The sequence below is a fragment of the Parasteatoda tepidariorum genome, chromosome 6 (genome assembly GCF_982258835.1).
Source record: "Parasteatoda tepidariorum strain Cologne lab strain chromosome 6, Ptep-v5.0, whole genome shotgun sequence".
NCBI lineage: Eukaryota > Metazoa > Arthropoda > Arachnida > Araneae > Theridiidae > Parasteatoda > Parasteatoda tepidariorum.
Window position 1 is genome coordinate 55,910,002 of NC_141760.1, and position 24,194 is coordinate 55,934,195.

Consider the following 24,194-nt stretch of genomic DNA (forward strand, 5'->3'; position numbering starts at 1 on the left):
TAAGAGTTCTTTTTTAATCTGGTCAAATCATTAATTTAATTAATCATTAATTCATCCAGTTTATTTCTCAGAAGTAGGAAATTTTTTTTAAAACCTTTGATATAGAAGTGGATCAAGAGTAAACACTGCTCTACTTTCATTGTTATTCACTGTAGTAAATTATCAGCCTACCTATCAAGCATTTATTTTTTGTATTTAAAAATTTATTTTTTATTACATTTATTTATTATTATTTGTTTATTTTTATGGGACTTTTTAAAGAGTATTATTTTCCAATGACATCAGGAAGAGCTGATACTTGGCACTTAAAATTTAGTTGTTTTTTATATATAAATATTTTAGTTCTAGTGCTACAATTATTTAAAAGTAATACTTTACTTGAGATATTACTAATAGTTTACTGTATTATAGCAAGAAAAAGAATCTGATATATTAAAAAAAAATAAAAGCCTTGTAACCTTTTACCCTTGATTTGAAAGCAAAATTTCTGTATTTTTTTTTCTTTATAGCCTTTTTATATAATTCATAATTTGTCAAACAAAATCTGTATGATGTAATAAAGAATCCAGTAAATGCTTTTACTTTATGAATATATAATAAAGGGATAATATTTTGTGTTATCCAAAATTTGATACTGCAGTTTATCACAGGGATAAAAGACTTCTGCGAAAAATGGAAAAATCCAATTTTTTCTCCTGAGTTGTAGAATTTCTGCCAGTGTTCTAAAAATGTAATATTTTGGTCAAATTATTACAGAACCCCCCCCCCCCATAACTGCGGAAACCTAAGCTGACCGAACAATAGTCGTACTCGGAACAAACTTTTTTCCATGCAGTAGCCTCCTGAGAAAGAATGATCCTCAGGAGAAAATGGGTTGATCTTCTGCAGGTGTGCCATTGCCTTGACAACCATGACTTCTGCTGTAGAGTTAAAAGGATGAGGTTCTTGGTTGTTGAGTTCTAAACAGTTTTGTTTCGACCGCTGATGTTTGATGCGGGGTTTTCTGCCTTGGTGCGACACATATTGAATTTACGCATCAGAATATTATTGTTTTCTCAACTTGGCTAGTGCTTATTTTTGGCTGTTGCTGCATTTGCCCGCGCACATATTTGCTTTTTGTGTACTTTTCTTTATCACACGGTGTATCGTAAGATGAATGTATTTTATTTCTGGAAGTCAATTTGTAAAACAAACACAAAGTGCGTACGATCGATGCTGCTGAAAAAAAATTAATTCAAGTTTTATTGGTTAAATGAAACAGTTAGTGACTAAAACTGTTAGTAACTATCTACCAGAAATATCAGATGAGGTGAAAGTTAGCGACTGTTTTAATTTAAAATGACGATTATTTAGCCTTATATATTGCTTAATTTTCTTTAATATAGTAGTGGTCAAAGACGTTTAAAATTATATTAAAAAAAATTTAAGTTTTATTCTCTAAATGCTTCTGCCATTTTTTAATCTAAAATAAAACTCTCACCACAGAGTTAGAAGTATTGTTTTTATATATCTTATTGATATCACATTATTACATGGAACAATGTCTTCCATCTCGCACTGTCTGAGTTGTGAAAGTTCAGCTTTTTATTTTTATTTATTGTCCACTTTCATGCTTGTTATCAGATCTATTAAATGTTAATATATAATTCTGTTTCTGCAATGATGACAAACTTTATTAGTTTTGCATAAAAATCTTATGGGAATGGATATATTAAATAAGTGAAGCAATTAAAATTTTTAATCTTGAGAATTGCTATTTTAATAGAGTCTCTTGCTCAACAGATAAAGTTTACATATTGTTACATTACAGGCATATTAAACACACATATATTATTTTACTTATTACAGGTATAATAACTATTTACACTCCAATTTTTTTTTTTTAAATTATTTGTTTGTATTTTTTTCTGATTTAAAAAAAATTATTTGATCAGTTTATTTTTGTTTATAATTTAGCTTTGTTTTGGCATGGTTTTTTAACTTTAAGTTTAAAACTTGTTTATTTTTTAAACCACTGCTATTATTACAGAATCATTCAAATCGGCAAGAAAACAACAGACGAACGAAGAATGAGAATGAAAGTAAGGGGCAGGATAGGGCAAAAGATAGATCAAGTATTAACCTGGAAAAAAATCAAAGGAGGCGTGATTCTGGTCCTGTTGAGCGCTCAGATATTAATAAATCTAAAAGTAGTGATAAACATCGCTCTTCATCCTCACCTTTACATAAAGCTACATCATCACCTTTTCCTTTAGCTACCTCAACTCCTAATCAAAATGGAGAATCAAATCATAAAAAAGAACGAATTAGTAATTCCAGGCTTGAATCGAAGGTCAGCATTTATTTTGTTTTGTTTCGTTTCTTCTGTTATTTTGCATTTAATTTGCTTATTTTTTATCATTTTTGTTATATTTTCATGATTGTTTTGCTTCAAAAAGGTTTAATTATAATTTGTATTGTCTGTCAGCTGATGGTTTAATCAACATTTTTCTAAATGAGAAAAAAAGTTGTTTATTTTTTATTTATTTTTTTAATTTTTTTTTCATTAAACATTTGCTGAGACATAATTTAATTTGTCTGTAGGAAATTTTCTAATGTGCTTATCGATGGTGAGTTAATTATACAAAGGATGTAGTGTAACTGAGCTTTGAGAAACTTTATAATTTCTTGTAATAATTTATTTGATTATGTAGTGACCTAGCAATTAAAAAGGTGGCATGGTAGTTTTAGAAACTTCTGTTTTTTTTTAAAAAAAAAAAAAAAAATTAAATTCACGAGGTTGGACCTTTAGCCTTGTGAGCTCTTAACTTGAAGGACTATCTTGTTCTTCTTTGTCTGGTGTCTCCCCTCTAACCTGTCCAATTTGATTGACACTGCTGATTGCTAAACTCTAAGCAACCTCATTGTTCATCCTATTTAGACTAAATTAAACATTCTGTAATGTATGATAACGTTATTGTGCATCAGCATTAATGTTTGCAGAGGTATGTTGTTTTTAAGCTGAACATAAAAATAATATTTTTAAAAGTTTTTCCTCAGCTTAATTTTTTAAAAAAAAAATTAATTGTAATTATATCAAAATCAGATTTAATCGTAACTTTCATGAATTTAAAAGTTTCCTTTGTAGAAAATATGAAAAATTAATCAACGTTTAAATCTATTTGAACACATTAATATATTATTTAGTTTTTAACTTAAATCAAAACTGAGCTGCGACCTTGTTTCTGTCCTGCACACTTAAATAGAGTAGCAGATAGCTCTTGGGGGAATAGTTTTAGTAGTCATTTTTGTTACTGTCAGTTGTTTGAAGGATGTCAAATTTTTGTGGCATGGTTTGTTACTCTTAATTCATGTATTGATAATTTAAAAATTACATATTATTACTTATATTCCTAGATGAAAAAATGCTATTTGTTTGTAATAAAGAGTGCCCTAAAAGTCACCCAATGTTTTGAGTTTTATGTCATTTGGGTAATAAAATGCTGATATTTGAAAATAAAATGCCAGTACAGTGGAAAGTTCAGGGTTTAGACTATTAAAATGTCACACACGCTATTACACACACAATTCTAGTTTTTTTTTTTTTTAAATTACAATTTTTGGTTTAAAACTTGTGTTTTCAATCAAAATTATTTCCTGCTTGAATTATGGAACACAGTGTAGTAAAACAGTATTACTCATGTAATAGCAATAAAATCTACTTAAACTTGTAGATGATTAGAAGGATACCTGCTATACTTTAAATCGCAGAGATTTAAAATTTCTCTCCTTTTTAATTGCTTTTAGTTCTGACATGTAAGCTCTTTTGTTATTTAGAGTGATAGGGAGCGAACGGATCGGAGTTCATCAAGCGGTGGCTGTGATCGTGGTCCTGGACAGCGCATGGAATCTTCTCAAAGCTCTCCTGGTAATATAGGGATGGCCGCTACACGTTCCATGGGTGTTCTACCTGACCTCTTGCAGCAGCATGCTTCGAACACATCTGGTCATCAGTCTTCACCACAGCATAGGCTTCAAGACTCAACGATATCAGATGAGGTATTACTTGTGATTTTTATAACTGTTGTGTTACTAAAATTACAGTAAGGCTTAATTATTATTAGTGAGTTTGCTTTTTAAAATTTTTTTTTTTACTCTTTTAGCTTTTTTAAGATAACTATATGTGAAACCATCACAGTGAAAGCTATCAAAAACCTTAAGAATATTTTTTATGTATTGGTATAACATTAATATTGATATTTTAAATAGCTATACTTATAAGAAAAAGTGTATTAAGAAATAATACCTCTTTTGTTACAGTTAATAGTTCGAATTATTTAAAGCAAAATTTTCACTATTATAATGTGACACTATTATCTGAAATAACCAATGTGTAGAAATAAACTTTTAGTATTGACCCTAGTATAAGCAAAAGATCTTCTGTAAACTCTTTTATTAAATTACTGACTAAAATTTATATTTTAGCACAGATTTTTTAAATTAAAGTAAGAGTTTCTTTTGAACTATAATCTCTATTTAAACATTATTGTTAACTATATTATTATATTTTAGTGTATATATTTTTAAACATTAAAATGCATGCACGAGTTAATATTTAATATATATATGGTAACTAATAAAGTTCTTGCTGTCTTTGCTTTGCCATTGAGTGAAGTGAGAATTAGTGTATCAAGTGGTCAAAAATCCTGTCGGTTCAAAGTAGGAATATTAGTTGTTATAAAAGCAGGTACACAATGCACTGCTTATCACTAGCTGCATGAAAACTCCGAATGTGTCAAGTGTCAGGGGATAGTGCTGTGAATAAACATACTGTATGCCATTGGATTCAAAAATTGGGGTCTGGAGATGTTTTCCTCTGTGATGTGAGCAACCACAGGCCTTGGAAGCTGCCTCTCAAGAAGGACAGTAGTCTAACACCAGTTATAACAATAATAATATAATAAAAATGAAACAGTTGCGAGCTACAGTGGTTCAGGGGATAGAACATTCACCCTTCTATGAGGTAATCCAGGTTTGAATCGCAGCGTTGACTCCGGCTTGCACCTACTACAGTGCTGATATGAAATATCATTAGTGGTAGACACAGATCATAAGTTGGAATCTTTGGTGTCTTAATGATTTTTCATGTCCATGTAACACAGATGCAGATAAATTCCATCAAAAAGTCTTCACTGAAGGCTAGGTTGTCTAAATGCTTGATCCTGGAGTCCCCTTGTCTTCTGGATTGGGTTCAAAATTACAAGGCCACAAAGGTGAATATGTGTCAGAATTATAAACATGTCTGCTTGTAAACTTCGGATTTAAATTGACTGTTCTGGTTACAAAATAAAATGAAGCAGACTTCATTTGCACCACTTAAGTAAGATGCACAGGCTGAGCAAGTGGGTTCTGGAGGCATTATTAGTATTACAAACACTTTTCTAATTGTGCCAATAACAGGATTATATGTTGACATTGATGACCTTATTTTCTGGGTCATTCTCAGAACTGGAGAGCATAGGGTTAAACAAATCAGAATTTATGCTCCTACTAAGTGAGGATCCTGTGTCTGTTTATTCCTTTAATACATCATGCTCAGAATCAGATTTGAAAGTTTTACATTGTCATCGCTTATGACATTGTGTAACATAATGTTTTTTTTTTATCCCTATCTACATTATACACTGGTTATCATAAATTAAGGAAAAATCACAAAAATAGCGATAACTCTTTCAAAAGTAAGCCAAACCGTGCAAAATTTGCATATGTTGTCCACTAAGAGTAGCTGAGTAAAATTGCAATATGCAAATTAGTGGCGCTGCACTCGGCTTACGTCATCTGCCTGGAGCATAAAAGTCCAAGTTTGAGAGAAAGCACACAAATTTTACTGTGATTGCGACATTGAAAATCTGAGATAGCCAATTCGTAATAATGACCTCTAGGCATCATTTGCCTGAAGAACTACGATGGAGAGCCATCGGGAGACTAGAGGCAGGGCAGAGTCAATCAGAAGTGGCCAGATGGCTAAATGTGAGTCCATCTGTGGTTCATAGACTTTGGAGGCAATTTCAAACCACAGATTCGGCATCTAGGAGGTTCAGTCAAGGACGGCCAACTGTTACGACCAGTGCCGATGACCGATATTTGACATTAAGTGCACGCAGGAATAGAACCGCTACTCCGACACATCTTAGATCCTCTCTTGCTGCAGCCACCGGAAGGTTGGTGTCAACGTCAACTGTGCGCAGAAGGCTCCACGAAGGTGGTCTGTATGCGAGACGACCAGCCATTTGCGTGCCGCTCACATCACGCCATAGGAGAGACCGTTTGCAGTGGGCCCGACAACATGTCCACTGGACGTCAGATCAATGGAGGCCTGTTCTCTTTACGGATGAGTCCAGGTTTAGTCTAGAAAGTGACAGTAGACGTTATTTGATATGGAGAGAACCTGGGACCCGTTATCATCCATCAAACATCCGTGAAAGAGATGCATACGGAAGAGGCAGTGTCTGTGTTTGGGGAGGCATATCCTTAGGAGGGCGCACATACCTCCATGTCTTTCCAAGGGGAACCGTGAATGCTCAGGTTTATCGAGACAACATCCTTGATGCTTATGTGCGCCCATATGCCGGGGCAATTGGTGATTGCTTCCTGTTACAGGACGATAATGCAAGACCACACAGAGCTCGCATTGTTGATGATTATCTTCAACAGGAAACAATTACTCGCATGGAGTGGCCAGCTCGATCCCCGGACTTGAATCCTATCGAGCACGTTTGGGATGCTCTAGGGAGGCGTGTATCTGCCATCAATCCGCCCCCTCAGACCCTTGCCACGCTTGCAACTGCTTTACAAGAGCAATGGCTCTCACTTCCTATTGAACTGATAGACCGCATAATTGAAAGCATCACACATCGCTGTTTGTGCTGTATTGCTTCTAGAGGCAATCATATTCCATATTAAAGGTACTTTTTCTATTGCAAACCGATACTTCCAATTTGTTTATTTTATACATGTGCTAATTTCTATACTACTATTAATGTCTGATAATTTCTTTTTATGTTGTTTAATACCTTACTATGTGTTGTATATTGTGGGTAAGTTTCATAAAATTCCATGTGTAATTTCTTGAGTTATCGCGATTTTTGTGAATTTTCCTTAATTTATGATAACCAGTGTATTACATAATAAGGATTCTCTTCATAACTGCAGAAGACAGTACAGTGGTGTCATTTTCTTTTTGCCACTGCCCCATTATTTTGTTTATCAAATAACAGAAGGGAGTGATTCTTTTTCTGAGCAGGCTCTTTTATTAAGAGATAGGGTGAACTAACTTCTTAGGATTTACAAAATAAATCTGTCAAATCTTAAGTATATCCATTAAAAACAGCAAGAACTTGATTGGTTACCTTGTGATTTATATAATTGTACAGTCCAAGGTTTTTGACAGTTTTAGCTAGTTTTTGATAATTATCATGACAAAAACAAGTTTTGGACCTTTAAAATTTAACTGTGACGCTTAGAAATTTAATCTGTGAAATGAGACTAGTGTAGTTATTTAGTGTGATTGAAATTACATGATTAAATGGTTATTTTACTAGCTGATTTGTAATATAGTCATGTATTAGGCTAGTCTGCAAGACAAGTCTTTTACTCTTTACTGACCTTGGGGAAGTTGATATGTCTTTTAATATTTAACACAAATGAATGTAGATTATTGTTTTATTTGAAAACAAATTGTAGTTAATTTATGCTGTAATTAATTTAAAAATCTGCGATAAAAATTAATTTAAAAATCTGCGATAAAAATTAATTTAAAAATCTGCGATAAATTTACAAGGCTTCTAAGACTTTTGGAAATGATATCTTGAATTTTATTGCCATCTAAATTGTTTAAGTCTGATATAACATTCTTTTGATAAGTCTAGTTTTTTATTTTTATCATTTTTCTCTTTCTATTTTTTCTTATTAATTTTCCATTTTTTAAGCATATTATTAACTATCCAGATTATCAAACATTTTCCATCATGCATTTTTAAAAATGAATCCTAGTCGAGTAATTTTTGGTTCTGCTGGTTGATAAAGATTGAGTTAAAAATATATAAAAACGAGAAAAACAGAACTTAAAGTTAATTGGAATCAAATGAAACTTAAATCTATTGGTCAATAAAGATTGAGTTAAAAATATATAAAAATGACAAAGACTGAACTTAAAATGAATTGGAAATGACTGGCACTTATTGATTGATAACAATAGACTGACAATTGGAATTTTTAAAAAAGTTTATTACACATAATTTATTAATATATGTAGAAATTATAGTAATAACTAGAGCCCGGATTTTGATGACCTAAAAATCTCAACTAATGCCCTTAAAAAGTGCAAAAAATGCTCTTAAAAAGGGCAAAAAATGCCCTTAAAAATCCAAAAATTGCCCTTAAAAATCCAAAAATTGCCCAAAAAATGCCTTAAAGTAAAAATATTGAATTAAAAATTTTTTTTGCTCTTTAAAATTATTATGAGTCATCTAAAAAATATAAAGCAATGCAATACTTGTTCTGCGTTCATTAAAGTTGGAAAAATTTGTTTAATATCCTAAAATAACAAAAAAAGAAAAAAAATTTATTAACACCAAAATATTTTTCTTTTGTAGAGAAACCTTGAGGGATATAACAACTCCCATCTCATAATATTACTAAATATCAGAATTACATTGGATTATTAATTTTTTTTGTTGATAATTTGAAATGTAAACGAGCGTCTCTTGTCTGAAAGTAAATTTTCATTCCTGCAGAAGCTTCTTTCAACGTCTACTGATGTTATAGGTGTGTACTTGAAAAAGACGGTCTCACTTACTGACAATTCTTCTTCAATTTGAAAAGATTTTGCTTCACCTGTTAATATCCTATAGATTTTCTTCATTGTTTGGAAGCCAGTGTAATAATGAAAATTGATAAAAAATAATAAAAATTGGAAAAAATTAACCGAAAACTTTAAAAAATGCAAAATACGCCCCAAAATTTAAAGAAAAATGTCCTATAAATCTAAAAAAATGCTCTGAAAGACAAAAAATGTCCAAAAATGCAAAAAATGCAAAAAAATGCAAATGTCATCAAAATCCGGGCCTTAGTAATAACTTAACATGTATAGTCTATACCAGTATGAGTAATCTCATTTCACTTGCTAAAAGTTTATATAATTATATTAAATTTCTTACTATTCATATTATGAAACATCTAGTTGATATGTTACTTGATACATTTATTGCACTTATTCTTATTTGTTTTTAAAGCAATATTTTTTTCTGTTTCCTTATTTCTTCAACTCTGTAAAAGGTTAGTTAGAATTAAGTATATGTTAAGAATTTTTTTTTTCTATTATGACATGTATAACTAATTCATTCAATATATATTTTAATTAAGATATTCTTATGACTGAAACATTAATAATTTGTAAAGTTAATTATCAGTAAATATACCCACATGAACTATTAATATGTGATTTTCTTTGAAATAAAATATTGGCTTAAATTTTATGTGTTTCTGTTAGAGAGAGTTATGCATTTTAAATAGGAATTGTAATAATTTTTTTTGTTTGTTTTTGGAATTTATGAATAACATATTTTAAATGGAACAATATAGTATGATATTCTAGTTTAAAGTCTCAGTAAAATTTTTGTGTATGGTTATCTTTTTTAATAGTAATTAGTTATGTTATTGGAAAGGGAATTAACCAAGTTTTTGGCATTCATTATAACATACATAACTACGTATATATTGATTACATAACTTTTGTAAAAAAAATGTTTTTATTTTAACTGAAATGATTAGTCATATTTCTTATGTATAAATTTGACATTTACTTTAAATATTCTAAAGAAATCAGTATAATAAAAGTATCTTAATTTTCATTGCAGATATATCAGGAAGTAAGTGTTAAATTTTTTTATATGTTATTGCAATTGCACTAAATGTTAAACTAAAATCACCACTTTTTCTAAAATAAATATTGGCTTTGTTTGTTGTGCTAATTTTAAATAATACAGCATGAATTAATATTTATAGTTTCTTGATGTTTGCTTTTTATATTGCTTTATTGTCTGTTTATCTCTTAGTTTCATTTTCGTAATTGAATAATTTTATTCTTTTACGTAACAGTATAGGCAAGCTGTTGGAAAGGCCCCTCCTCAACTACAACACAAACAGCGCTCTTTTCTTACATTTGGGTTTGGTGCTGGTGGTGGTACTGGTCCCTCTCCATCTCCAAGGAGAGAGAGCCATGTTAATGTCAATGTTACGCCAACATCGCATGAGTCGTCTGCTGACACTCCAGAAATAAGAAAGTACAAAAAACGATTCAACTCAGAAATCCTATGTGCTGCCTTATGGGGTGAGAATCGAGCCTTTTTTTGGAAATATTTTCTCCCTCTCTTTTTTGATACACACAGCATTAATTTAACAAAGTAAATTACAAAAATATTCCTAAAACATAAATTCTGTTACAAGGTTCCTATAAAACTTAGAATGTGCTTATTAGTTCTTATTTCATTCTTCAGAATGTGTTCATTTTCTTTTTAAAACAAAATCCTTTTTTTCAAGCATCAAAATTTCTATCCGAATCCCTTGCCCTTGAGTCCTTGATATTGACATTGCATGTGTATGTATGCCCATATTTTAACTGCTGGCTTTTTTTTTTTTTTTTTTTTTTTTTTTTTTTTTTAAATAGAGAAAAGAACTAGACTTATTTTAAAACTTTTAAGGGGAGTTATTTTGTTGTTGTATAATTTAAAAACTAGGCTTAACTATTGATATTTTTGATATAGATTTTATGAGTTTAACTTTGTTAATAATTTCGTTAATATTTTCATTAATAGTTATAAAATTAAATTGTTTTATTTTAAAATATGATTTTGTTATTTCAACTTTCTTAAATAAATGTGTACACTTTCAACTAAATAATTTCACTTCAAATCCTGTAAAATTTACCAGGCAATGATTGTTTCTGCTGGTTGCAAAAACAAGCAAAAAAAAAAAAAAAAAAATTAAACATGTCATTTGTTTGAAAGTCAAGCATTCAATTGTGAAATATATTTTTTATTATATTTTAAAGTCTTTAGTGGTGCTTATTTTTAGTTTGAAAAGTAGACAGTTAACCTTGCATTATTAACTTAATAAATTTTCAATCGTGTTATTGTAGCATGATGTTAAAGTGTTTTATTGTGTATCCTTCTAAGTTTCCACTTGGGTAACAAACAAAGACAATAAATTTTTAATATGGCATAATAATATAAAACTATAAATTGTTTCGTGGAACATAGAAGAGAAAAAAAATTAATTAGTAATTTGCTGATATTAATTGGATTGAGAGCAGGTTAACATTTAGTAAAACAGATAAAATAAAATTTATTTTATTGTTTTTTAATTTAAACTGTTGTTACTTAGGAGTAAATCTACTGATTGGTACAGAGAATGGACTCATGCTTCTTGACCGTAGTGGTCAAGGTAAGGTGTATCAGTTAATATCTAGGAGAAAATTTCAGCAAATGGAAGTCCTAGAAGGCCAAAATATTCTTGTCACAGTGTCTGGCAAAAAATGTAGAGTACGCGTATATTACCTCTCATGGCTGAAGAGCAAAATATTAAGAACTGATGGAGTAAGTATTAGTACGTCTATTATTAGTTTAACACATATTTAGCTTCTAAGTTCAGGATTGTTTTTTATATATATATTATCGTTATATTTTAGTTATTGAAGAATTATTTTTTATTAGCTATAGGGAAAAGAAATAGCTGTCAAAGAAATAGCTGTCAAAGAAATAGCTGTCTTCAAGATCTATTATTAGTTTAACACATATTTAGCTTCTAAGTTCAGGATTGTTTTTTATCTATACATTATCGTTATATTTTAGTTATTGAAGAATTATTTTTTATTAGCTATAGGGAAAAGAAATAGCTTTTAATGCATATTTTATGACTTAGCTTTTAATTTTAAACAATGTAATAAATTTTTATTTGATTTAATTTACTTTTCATTATTAAAGGTAACCGATAAATCAACCAATTTTACTGATAAGTAATCGATAAATTAACCATGAATTTTACACCTGCACCTAAATTTGTATTTTAGATTATTTAGATTTATTAAGGTCTAAAAAAATGTATTTTAGACCATTTTTCCTTGTGTTTGCAATATTAGTGGTAAATTATATAAAAGTTATTGTTATGCTCAATGAAAAGCTTGTTCCCTAAGTTCATTATTTACAAAAGCACTAAAGCCAAAAGGAAACAAATTGTTAAGTTAAGTTTTTTTTAATATTTAAGTTGATATTTTAAAAAGTTAATTTTCTGTCCATTCTTTTTTTTTTTATAGTTAATGAAAGCAATTTACTTAACAAACTATGATCATATTTTAGATTGAAAAAAGAAGTGGTTGGATAAATGTAGGAGATCTTCAAGGTGCTGTCCATTTTAAAATAGGTAAATAAGAATTTAATGCATAAGTGTTATGTTATCTAAATTTTGTATTTATGTCCATAAATTTACGTGTAATGTTTATGTTTAAAAAGAAATATTAGATGTGTATTTTGTTTTGCACAAGTTAAAGTTAACACTGTATCAAAATTTTATTCAGCTATGCACTGCTTCTTAGTTTAAATTAACTTATCATAAATTTAAAAAAAAAAAGAAAGAAAGAAGAAAACTGTTATTTACTGAACTTCATAGCATACTTGTAGTTCTATTTTCTGCTATTCACAAATTTTATGTATATACAGTCAAACCTCGTTAATTTCAACTCGAAGGGAGAAATTTGTTCATGCTGAAAGTAGTTCACGTTATCAGTTCAGAAATTATTTTGAGGAAAATCATACAATACACGTTTTCTATCATCTAGGTCTGTTATTGATCAGCATTTTCTATTCTTAAATCTCTTTTTATGAATTAGAAATGTATCAAATAGTGATAAGCCCAAATAGCCGAATATTCAGGCAAAGAAAATTGACCAAATAGCAATATTTTTTTTGAAAGAAGTAATAAACATTAATAAATATTTTTTATATTGGAATAAGTTTAGTCATTATTAAAAAATAATCAAAACTTAGCTGTATTATTGGTATGGGGTAAAGGGAAAAAGCTTTAATAGAAATGTTTAAGCAAATAAAGATAATTAGATACTAAGATAATTAAAAATATTTAAACTAAAAAAGAGAAGCTAAAGTTGAAAAAAAAATATCCTCTTAGTTCTTAAAACAAAACTTTAATGCTAAAAATAGTATTTTCTGCAAAAAAATTATGCATAAAACATTAAAAGTGATAATATCTATCAGAAACCTTTTTAAGAATGCAGCGCTATTATAAAAACACCTATAAAAAACAAAGATTATACACAAAAGCAAAAAAAAAATTTAATTTTTGAAGGAAAATTTTAAAGCTTAACATTTCAGTTTTCCAATTACTCTATTTTCAAGAAAAAGTGAAGATTAAAGTGTAATAGAAGCTCTCTTAATTGCTGTGTCATAATAAAAACGTCTATGAAACTAGTTTTTTGAAAAAGTTAAGGCTTTTCGTTATGTTCCTATCGTGAATATGTAAATTAATATAGATTTGATTTCATATTTATTTATGTATGAAACATATAAGTATAAATGTACTATAATATATATTTTATATATTTTTAGTTTTTATTTCTGCTTAATATTAAATAATTTCTTTAAGTCTCATAATAAATACAACCAATTACTTCAAAAAATGAAATGAAGTTAAAAGGAAGGTAAAAATATTTTAGTTCAGATAAATTTAAATAAAAAATGTACTTACTTTCGTTGCTCTATCTTTTTTTTAAAAATTCTCTTGAAACAAATAAAAAAAATACTTAAAAGTAACTAATTGAAAAAAATTGTTTAATTGCACAAATTAAAGAGGATTACCAACAAAGTAATCAATAATATCTTGTTTTAACTTCTTATGGCTCATGCTTTCCAAAAGTCTTCTAACTTATCAACTGTATCTAAAAAATGACTCGAATTTTCATTTTTTAAAAGCAAAAGAACAATTTTGTTTCATTAGTATCCATCAGAGGAAAGTAAATGAAAGTATTCGTTAGTGAAATTCAAGAAAAATCTTAGCTCCACACGTACTTACCTGTAGAAATGAAATTCAGCAATATCAATTTCTTAGAACAATCTATGAGAGTGTTGGGGAAATAACTATCCATATTGGAAAAAGGATCAATATTGGTGGTCATTTCTCAGGAAAGCATGCTTCTTTGCATTCACGCTCATGAGGTTAAAAAGAACTCTTTTCATATTATAGTACAAAAGGCTTATGTTGTTTCCTGTAATGCTCAATAGCAATGCTCTCTCAACAGATTTAATTCATACAACTCATTCATTTAATTGCTGTAATGTTGCAATTACCAACTCTATAACAAAGAATTAAAAAAACCTGCCCTTATAGATATAGAACTGTGAATGATTAGTTTTCTTACCTGTCAGAGAGGATATTTAATGTACATATTTTTCCAAGGGCAATGAAATTCAAGTTCACATTAAAAGATATTTCACATTAAGCATGTCCCATGTTAAAAGTACTTTATAGTATTATATCCGAATACAATTTTACTGGGAATCGAAAATTAATTGTTAAAAATGTTAAGCATGTTTGCATTAACGAGGTTTGACTGTGTATTTATATATTTAAAATTGCCTTTGTTTAGGGATGCTAATATTTAAAACTTTATTTTAAATTTTATATTTACATCAATTCTACTATGTTATAATCTTAAACAATAATTCATTTCAAAGTATAACAAATATTATTTATAAACCTGTTCATAGGTTTTTCATCAGACTACTTATCACATCATTGTAATGATGTTTGATTCTAATTATCAGTCCAGTTTTTACCAAAATTTAATTACTTTATTTTATGATTTTAAGAACTTACAGTACTATATCACTAATATGCTACCAAAGAGTGACTGTTTTTATAATTTTTTCCTAGTCAAATATGAAAGAATAAAGTTCCTTGTGATCGCCTTGAAAGAAAGCATAGAAATTTATGCATGGGCACCAAAACCGTATCACAAATTTATGGCCTTCAAGTCTTTTACAGACTTAGCTCACCGGCCTGCTCTAATAGATATGACGATTGAAGAGGGTGTTCGGCTCAAAGTAGTATACGGTTCTACTGAAGGTTTTCATGCTGTAGATTTGGATTCTGGTGCTGTCTACGATATTTATATACCTGCTCATGTGAGTAAATTATTTTATCCTTCTTAGTTTTTATGAATTTTTTTGCAACTCATATTTGAGTTTTTTTTTTTTTGTTGATACTCTGGGTATCTAAACTATGATCTGGTGATGAATCCGCCATGCTGCATATGGCTCGCCACTGTTTAATCTGATTATGTGGCATTTATTTGAATTGAAGCTGCATTCCAAAATTTGAACACTTATTTGTGAAAAATAAAAAGTAGCATGAAAAGGTTTATTGATATCAGATATTTATGAAATTAAAGAAAATTAATAATAGGAAGTAATAAGAAATGAATGATTAATATAATTATTCAGTTCTTAATTATTCATCATTGAAAACTTTTTAATGGATTAAATACACATATGAACCCATAATTTCTCTAACTGTATCATGCTCCGAGAATGATTGGTCACTCCCACTGTCACAACTGACTTTGGAATTGCTACTGGCGTCGCTGTTTTCCTGCAAGGAGTTGTCTACCGTGAAATCTAATGCATTTGCTATGCAGACAATGATGTTCAGGACGGATTGAACACTGAAGATACACCTGCGCTACGGAATGTGACTAGTGCTCAGTGCAGGTGACCAGAATGGACGGTTACATTTTTCCATTTGAAAGGGGGTAAAAACTTAATTTTCCCCATTCAACGAATTTTTACGCCTTCGATACTAAGCTGCATTTGATTTTCAGTAACATTGAAAAGAAAAGTGTAGCTTAGATTGGAATAAATATGATAATTTAAAAATTTCAACTTCAGTATGGTAATTTAAAAATTGCAACTAAAATAATAATCCAAGGAGAAACACAATAACTAATATGTTGGATAAAAAAAAAAATGTTAATTACACATAATAGATTTAAAAGTAACAAAAGTTTTCTCTTTGCTTTATTTAAGACCTGTTTTATTGCTGTTAAATTTTATTCTCAAGCATGTAGTTTGCAAGACAACAGCATGAATTGTGCGTTTTTTGTCTGTGTTTTCATTTGTTTTCTTAGTAGTTTACTTTATTCTTTTTCTAATGTAACTAGAGTAAAAGAGTAGTTAAATGAGTAAAGTTAGTACTCTTTTTGTCAGAGTACTAGACTATATTCTATTTTTTGTAGACTAATAGTTTTAATACAATATTTAACCTCAAAAATCTGTTTCTGTGTTCTTGAAGATTACTTTAGTTCATATCTTGACGTGTTGTGGCTGATTGTCATGATGTGCATAATAACATAGAAGATATTTATTATACATTATATGAAATCAGTCTTAAAACTTACAACAAGTGACATACTGCAACACCAATATCCCTCGCTCTGTGGTTCGTTTGAAAATTTGTGCATAGTTTAAAATTACAGGGTTACAAGAAATAAATTAACACACATGCTCTACAACTTTAATGCTTAGTAAAATATCAGTACCAGACTTTCAAAATTAGCCTGAAAACTTTATTGCCTGTAATATAATAACAAATTTTCAAAGTGAAGACCTTTTGCTTTTAATGCAGAGTTGTACGCAGGTGACTAAATTTTAAATGTATGCATGTCGCAGCTCACTTACTAATATTTTATTTTGTCCCATTCCTTATATTGGGATTTTTTTTAGACGCGCCAAAATTTTGCGGTTTCAAACAAAGCCTTAATACCAAGATAAATCATAGGAAAAATTCACTGGATTAAATTTCGTTGGATTTGATGAAAATTTTTTATGTGTAAAAGAGAAAGGAAATTTTAAACATAAAGTTTCGTACTTTATTTTTGCTGATAGTTTGCATTTCAATATGTAAATTTTTATTTAACGTAAAATAAACTTTTTTTTTTTAAATCTTTGATTTGGTTTACTTTATAGCTCTTTACTTTAAATTAACTGATAGTTTTACATTTTAAAAGCAAGTAAAAAAATGTGCCTTATAGTCACTGCAAAACATTTTCTGCATCTATTTGCACTTCATTAAGCACCTTGATGATTTCTTAATTGAATAATAATATTTCCGTTGATCTTTTTCTTGTGCTCCTTTTGGATAGTTTCGTGGTCGGGTATGTTTTAAATATGAATACATTATTTAGCTTTTAGTAGGCTTCATGCGCTCTAATCCTAATTTTTGATGCAGATAAAAATATCATTGCTGCTTGCTTTTAATATATTTCTTAAAAATCATTATTTAATATAGAGTATTTTGAACCTGGTTTTATGTTATTATCCTAAGATCAAGAATATGTTCACATAATATCATTAACTATTGCTTAAACCTAATACAAATAATATTAATATGAGGTGGTTCAAATGTAAAGGCTTGGAAAGGTGACTGGTATGAGCAGACTTCAAAAAGAAATGTGTGTTCTTGGAAATGCAGTGTTTAGCTGATAGAAAGCAGTCTTCAACTGGTTCCGAGTATGAGTCGATGATTGTATGCTTCCAGGCGTAATACTGACATGGAATTCCTGCTGTGGAATACAAGGCTAATCCTTTGAAATGTGCTTGATTGTGAACCATGAAACTGTTTTGAAGACAGAATAGATCTGTACTATTCACAAAGCATTGGCGATTATTCTCTGTGTGTCAACTAATGCCAGGCTGCCCCAAATATTTTATTCATTGATGAATAATCCAGGATAGCCTTTGGATAAATCATAACGCTTGATATGCAATAGAACATATGCCTAACAATTAAAGTTTTTCATTAAACTTTGCGCTGGCTTTAAACACAATAACTTATCAGGGCTACACACTCTACCAAGTAGTTTAACTGTACCCACAGCATCTTTCTATTAAATGTCTTTCATGAACTTTTGGCTAATGTTTCTCTGGCTGTTTGCTCACTATTGTGGTTCCAGCAAGATAGAGCCCCAGCTCTTGTTTCTGAACTAGCCACCGCATTCTCCACATTTGACGTTCTTGGTTTTTTTCATTTGGATTCATTGGAAAAGCATGTAACCTATACAATAGTCCTGAAGCATTTGAAGATCTGGTTGCCAATTGTCAGTTGCCACAGAAAATATGATGACATGCCTGAATGTTTTTGCTAATGTAAACCAATTCATGCATCACTTTTTTGAATCCTGTATTCCTGTTGATACTTGCTTTTACGAATAATTCTGTAATTTGATTGTAAACTGGTTGCAAGCTATTATGAACTGTTAATAATTTGTTTTCTTATGACTAACTTATTTTTCAATTACTTGAGATTAATACTGCATTACATGCTAGTACTTTAACACTGCATTTGAGCATTAATTGTACATTCCCATACGAAATCAGTTTATTTAGGCTACCTGCCTTAAAATTTTTGACGTATAGTTTTGAACCACTCTTTAATCTTATGCCTTTCCCAAAATAAACTAATAATTCTGATCAAATACTAGTTTTTTTGCTAAAAAGTATTCGTGATAGGGTATTTTACAAATTAATTAAAAGTAAACTTTAATTTTTACATTTAAAGAGCTGTCTCAGTTATTCAATAATTTAAGCAACTTTGGGTGTAATTATGCTTCCTTTGACTGAAAAGTAACGAAATGTGGATTTTGAAGTAAAATAAGAATGGAAACTGAATTAAGTGTTACTGCAGTGTTCCCCAACCTTTTTATCACCGCGGACTTGTCAACGTTTGATAATTTTACTGCGGCTCGCTGGGGACGACGACGTTGATTATTTAAATTTTAGATTATTTTGATTTATTAATTTTAATTTAATTGTATTTAAAACATGCTTTCAAAATAAAATACAGTTACACCAAAAAAATAAATATAAAGTGATTTAACATTTTAACCTACTAGAACGTTAAATCAATGAGAACACTGAGCTTGTTTCTTTGCAATCAGACTGTTCCATCTGGGGTAATCGGAGACAATGACACCCGAAGTGTGTTGCTTATGTCCAGTTTATCCCGTTGCTTTGGTTTGGTTGCCGTTACTGCAGAAAACCCCGCTCCACACAGATAGGTTGTCGGAAATGGCAATAGGGATTTAAGTGCTGTGGTGGCAATCTCAGGCTATTCTGCCGTGACTTTAATCCAAAACACCGGCAGAGTTGTCTCAAACGTAGTTTTAAGGCCGCCGTCATTTGCAATCTCCAACAGTTGATCTTCTTGCACAGACATGCTAGATTCGCCCAATTTGTTGACAAATGGGTGGGAGATTCATTCCTTACCAGATATTTTTAATTTTGGGTATAAACCTAGGAATTCAAATTCATTTTCAATTAAATGGGTGGCCCGGGACCATTTGATCCACGGACCGGTACCGGTCCGCGGACCGGGGGTTGGGAAACACTGTGTTACTGAATTAGGAAACTGAAATAACTTATTTTGCTACATTTTTCTCCTACAACCCTACTCTATACAATTTTGAAGCTATTTGCTGTAACACTCTTTAAGTATAGAACCTCTAATATAGATAGTTCTGCTTTAACCTTTTTCTGGGGGAGGAGTGGTAGTAGGATGTGTTTTAGTAACTATGGGAAGTCTCTCTTTCTCATAAGAGTAAAAAATGTTTTTAACATTTCCCACCTGCTTTCAAACATCAATTAGAAGTTCAGGTATTCATCTGTTTTCTTTCCTGCTTTTTTTAATCAATTTAAATTATGCAAATTTTTTTTTGTTTACAAAAATATGTTAAAGTTATTTTTCAAAGATAATTTCTTTATTGCTGTTTTAATTTAACGAATAGCAATTTTGATTTGTACATAAAAATATCAAGTAATCACAACCGTCAAAGTAAATTATCTCAAATTGAAATTAATTTCAAAGTAAAATATTTTAAATAAACACAGATAAATATTTTTTGGGTTTCTTTTCTATTTTTGGTATAAATATGGAGGTTATTGGTTTTTTAAAATTTTGATTATAATTGGTGCAGACATGAATAAATTTTTTTTCTATGATTTGTATTTTGTAGGAAAAATTTGTGCATATTTACATTTGTTACCTGTAACTTCATTCATAATTTTGGCTGAATAAAGATTTTAAGGATTGCGGTTTTTAAAATTGTAATTTATAATACTAATGTCTTTTTCTATGCTTTTTTTTTTTTAAATGAAATCATAAACGTCATTTTTTTCCTCTTTCTTCATAATCTTTTTTCTTTTGTGACATTTTTCGTGTTCCTCCTTTCTCATTATGCTTGACACAATTTAATCTTAAGTTAGTTTTTATGAAGGCTAATAATATCTCGTTAGTTTATCTTCATAAGATCGAACTAAATTTTTGTGAACATTAAATTTTCTTAAATCTATTACCTGAATAAGAATGTAAAAAAGAAAAATAATAATTTCTATTATCGAAGATGCAGTAAGATGCATTCTTTCATGAAATTTGGTACAAAAGGAAAATAACATGATCTTTTGAATATGACTGTTTTATATGAATCATGAATAATTTGCAACTGAAACACAATAATTGAAATGTTTACGTATTACTTGTTGGGGAACTTTTTTAAAAGAAAATTCTTTGGAAATGAAAGCACATATTTGATTCTAACTATGAGATTAGAGGAATAAGGTTCTGAGTGATATGTTATAAGTAAATTTAGAAACTGGCTAAAGCATTTTTTTTTACAGTAGTGATTTGAATTACTATATGCTATTTAGAAAATAAAATGAAATTAAAACTGTTGTATTAATTTTTTTCTAAGATTAACCAAGTTATTGTAGTTACTAGTATTTTAATGTATCACACAATTTATTTAATATAATATTATAAAATAGAAAATAAGATTAAAGGAATTTATTTGATAAAATAATTTTCAAAAGTAACGACCATTCTTGCTGAGAAGAACAGATCAATCAAATTAGCCGGGAATTATAGTAGAATTATCTTACCCCCCTCTTGTTTTTATTGTTACTATCATTAATAATAAAAGCATAAAACTGGTAAATAAAGTTATGAAAACTATTTATCATTGATGACATATTTTCGTAAATTGAAAAGATTTAACAATTCTAAAGATAAAAAATACATTCAAATAGTTAATATTTGTAGTTAAATTTCATGTCTTCTTGTGCATCAGAAATGATTTAAATTTCTTCTATTTTTACACAGACTTATTGTAAAACAATGACAAATTGTTTAAAATTTGTTTTAATCTAAATATGTTGTTAAAAAAACAGCTTGTAAATTTTTTTTGATGGAAATTAAACGTCAAATGTTTAATAAACGTACAAAAATTATAAATATCAATTGTACTGTATTAAATAGTTATTATTATAGGTACTGATAATTATAGTTAACAAAACTTTAGTATGTTATTGTAAACTAAGACTTTATTGTTTAAATTTTGTTTTGCTGAAATTGATGTATATGAAGGATTGTTATAACAGCAGAAAAAAAAGCTGTTTCTATTATTTTTTCCATTCATAATTTTTTTTAGCATAAATATCCCAATGGACATTGAAATACTATTTATTATTGAGATTCTGTATTGATAAACTTGGAAAATAACAAAACAGTGTCACATGGTGCTAATGAATGAATGGATGGAGGTGCATAAATTATAATAACATAGGACAGGCTGATAATTTATTATAGAAAGTCGGTATGTGGGATGTTATTTCTTCACTTTTTTATGCTGAATCTGATGAAAACACTGTAAAGGGTTTTCTGCACTTTTCAAGTTATACAAAAGCACAAGAGTCCCTCTCTGGTGGCCCTTGTACTATCCCAAAATACGATGGTCAAAGAAGTAGTTGATAGTCAAGGAAGTTAACAAAAAAAAAAAAAAAAACAGTGGGGGGGGGGGGATAAAATTGCTTCATTCTCGTCACTATTTTTTTGCAAAGAGAGGCTACCTTTTACAATTTGCACCCCAGTTGCAAAAAGAGTCCCTCAACAGATCTAGATGTCTTGTTGATCCCTCTTGAAAAGGTTAACTACTTATCATTTCATACTTATTTATTAATGTTGTAGTAAGTGATACTCAAAAATCATAAGGAAATTTGGAGTTTAAATAGCTCCCTGATGAAATACTTTCATGATTTGTATTTCATTGCAATTATGTTAAATAATCTGAAATTTTTGATTGTGTGCATAAATGCATAGAGAATAATAAATGTCAGTTAATATATACTTTTTAAAATTCTGGTTTTAATATATGAGGTTCATATGTTTCATCCCTGTATTTTTGGATTATTTAAAGTTTTATAAAACTTGTAAAATATAATTGAAATCTGTTTTATAATTAAAAATTGCATTCATAATTTTTTTTCTTCAAAAATTGTCTTTAGAAGACTGAAAACACTAACATTAAACACTGTAATTTTAAAGCATTCTGTGGCAGTAGTAGGAAACAACTTTTTTAAACAGGAAATTGAAACTAATTTGGAATTCATGTAATTTTTCATATCAACTCATTAAATATTAAAATAAACTAATTTTGGTTTTTTAAATATGTGTGACAATTAAAAAGAATTGTCAGTATCATTGAAACATTTATTTGTTCCTAATTTAGAAAGGCATACAAGTATCTTTTTTTTATTATTTCATTTTTTTATACTTGCTGCATCTTACACATTTTTTATTGTATTATTTTATTTTATATTATTTATTTATTTTTTGCCTATGGGCTTTTTTTTACACAATATTTTTTCTGCTAGATTGTGCAGATTCTTTTTTTTTTATATTTATGATTTTTTTTAGATATAATTAATTGTATTGTAATTTTATGTCAGTATTTCTCTTTTTTTAAGTACCTTTATATATGGTCTGCTCCTTTGTCTAGTTTATTTTAACCATTGTCCAAAACATTTCAAAAGTTTTTAATATTCATATTTATATTTCTTTTAGTCTCAGGGCCCCATTACACCTCACACTATAGTCACTCTTCCCAATTCCAAAGGCTTGCAACTCCTTCTTTGTTATGATAGTGAGTATAATTTCAATGCTTAAAATTTATAACTGAACATAAATTGTTTTACATTTGATTCCAGCTATTTACTGCTCATTTTAAGAATTTATCAAATATAAAAGAGAAAAAAAGTATTTTCTAACTGTTTAAACTGTAATTTATTGTCAGAGATCTTGTAATATATTGTCTAAGATAATATAATATGATGTTGTTAAAGATTTAAAATTACTTATTATAGTTTTATTGTAATTATTGCTAATCATATGTTGCATTATCAGTTTAAAAATGTACCCAAACAACTAGTTCTCTATTATTAAGAAGACTCTCTTTTCTAAAATTTTTGTATAGATTAATTTTGTTAAAAATGATACTTTTCTTTATTTTAATAATTTTTAACACAATGCGACAAAATATGTTTTGTTGAGCAGAAACTAAAAAGTTACTGAATTATTAATATGTGTTTGAGTTTAATTTGTGAATTTTACAGCACACATATAAAAGTTTGGTATTTGTTTCAAATATTTCATTGTAGATTACGTTTTTCTGTGGAGTCTTCATTATTTTAAAATCAGAAATTTTTAAGGTTTGCAGTTTCATATTTTTTAAAAATGTTTTGAACAATGTCAACACAGTTTCAGCAGAAGCAGGAGGGATGCAAGATGCTGCATTCCTTTAGGAAAACTTTAGAAAGATCCGACCGTTAAATTCTGTACGCATGCCACACTTGTATTTTGGACAACCTGTTTAGAATAAGTTGTTTGTGATGATATATGATTTTTTTTTATAACAATGTTATGCATATTTATTTATATGTAAGTTGCAAATGTAACTTTTTAAGCAATCTCATTGAGTTAACGAATAAAAACAAATCAATTCTTTGAAAACCTTTCAACTTCTCAAAGCTTGAAGTCTGATGTTCGGAAAATCACTAAAATAAATAAATTATGCAAAATACAAAGCAATACATAAATTAGTTTGATTCTTAAATGTTTTAAGATGTTTAAAAAATTATTTGCAGTATAACAGTTGGAATGGAAGATTTACTCAGAATACTCAAGAAGGATTTGATAATTTATAATAGTTTACAAAAATTTTAAAATAATTATGTATTGAAGTGCTATTAATTATATTTAGTAAT

The 24,194-nt window shown here is 28.9% G+C and overlaps 1 protein-coding gene across 4 annotated transcripts in view; it reads left to right on the forward strand.

The window, feature by feature from the left end:
- Positions 1-24,194, forward strand: part of LOC107452791 (serine/threonine-protein kinase mig-15) — a 100,229-nt gene that overhangs the window by 72,026 nt on the left and 4,009 nt on the right. For all 4 annotated transcript variants that reach the window (XM_087165890.1, XM_087165889.1, XM_087165892.1 and 1 more), the window contains 7 exons: positions 2,030-2,332; positions 3,817-4,038; positions 10,138-10,369; positions 11,422-11,633; positions 12,393-12,456; positions 14,980-15,230; positions 22,996-23,074. In XM_087165890.1, coding sequence (XP_087022016.1) covers positions 2,030-2,332; positions 3,817-4,038; positions 10,138-10,369; positions 11,422-11,633; positions 12,393-12,456; positions 14,980-15,230; positions 22,996-23,074 — 1,363 coding nt within the window. The remainder of the gene's footprint in view (positions 1-2,029; positions 2,333-3,816; positions 4,039-10,137; positions 10,370-11,421; positions 11,634-12,392; positions 12,457-14,979; positions 15,231-22,995; positions 23,075-24,194) is intronic.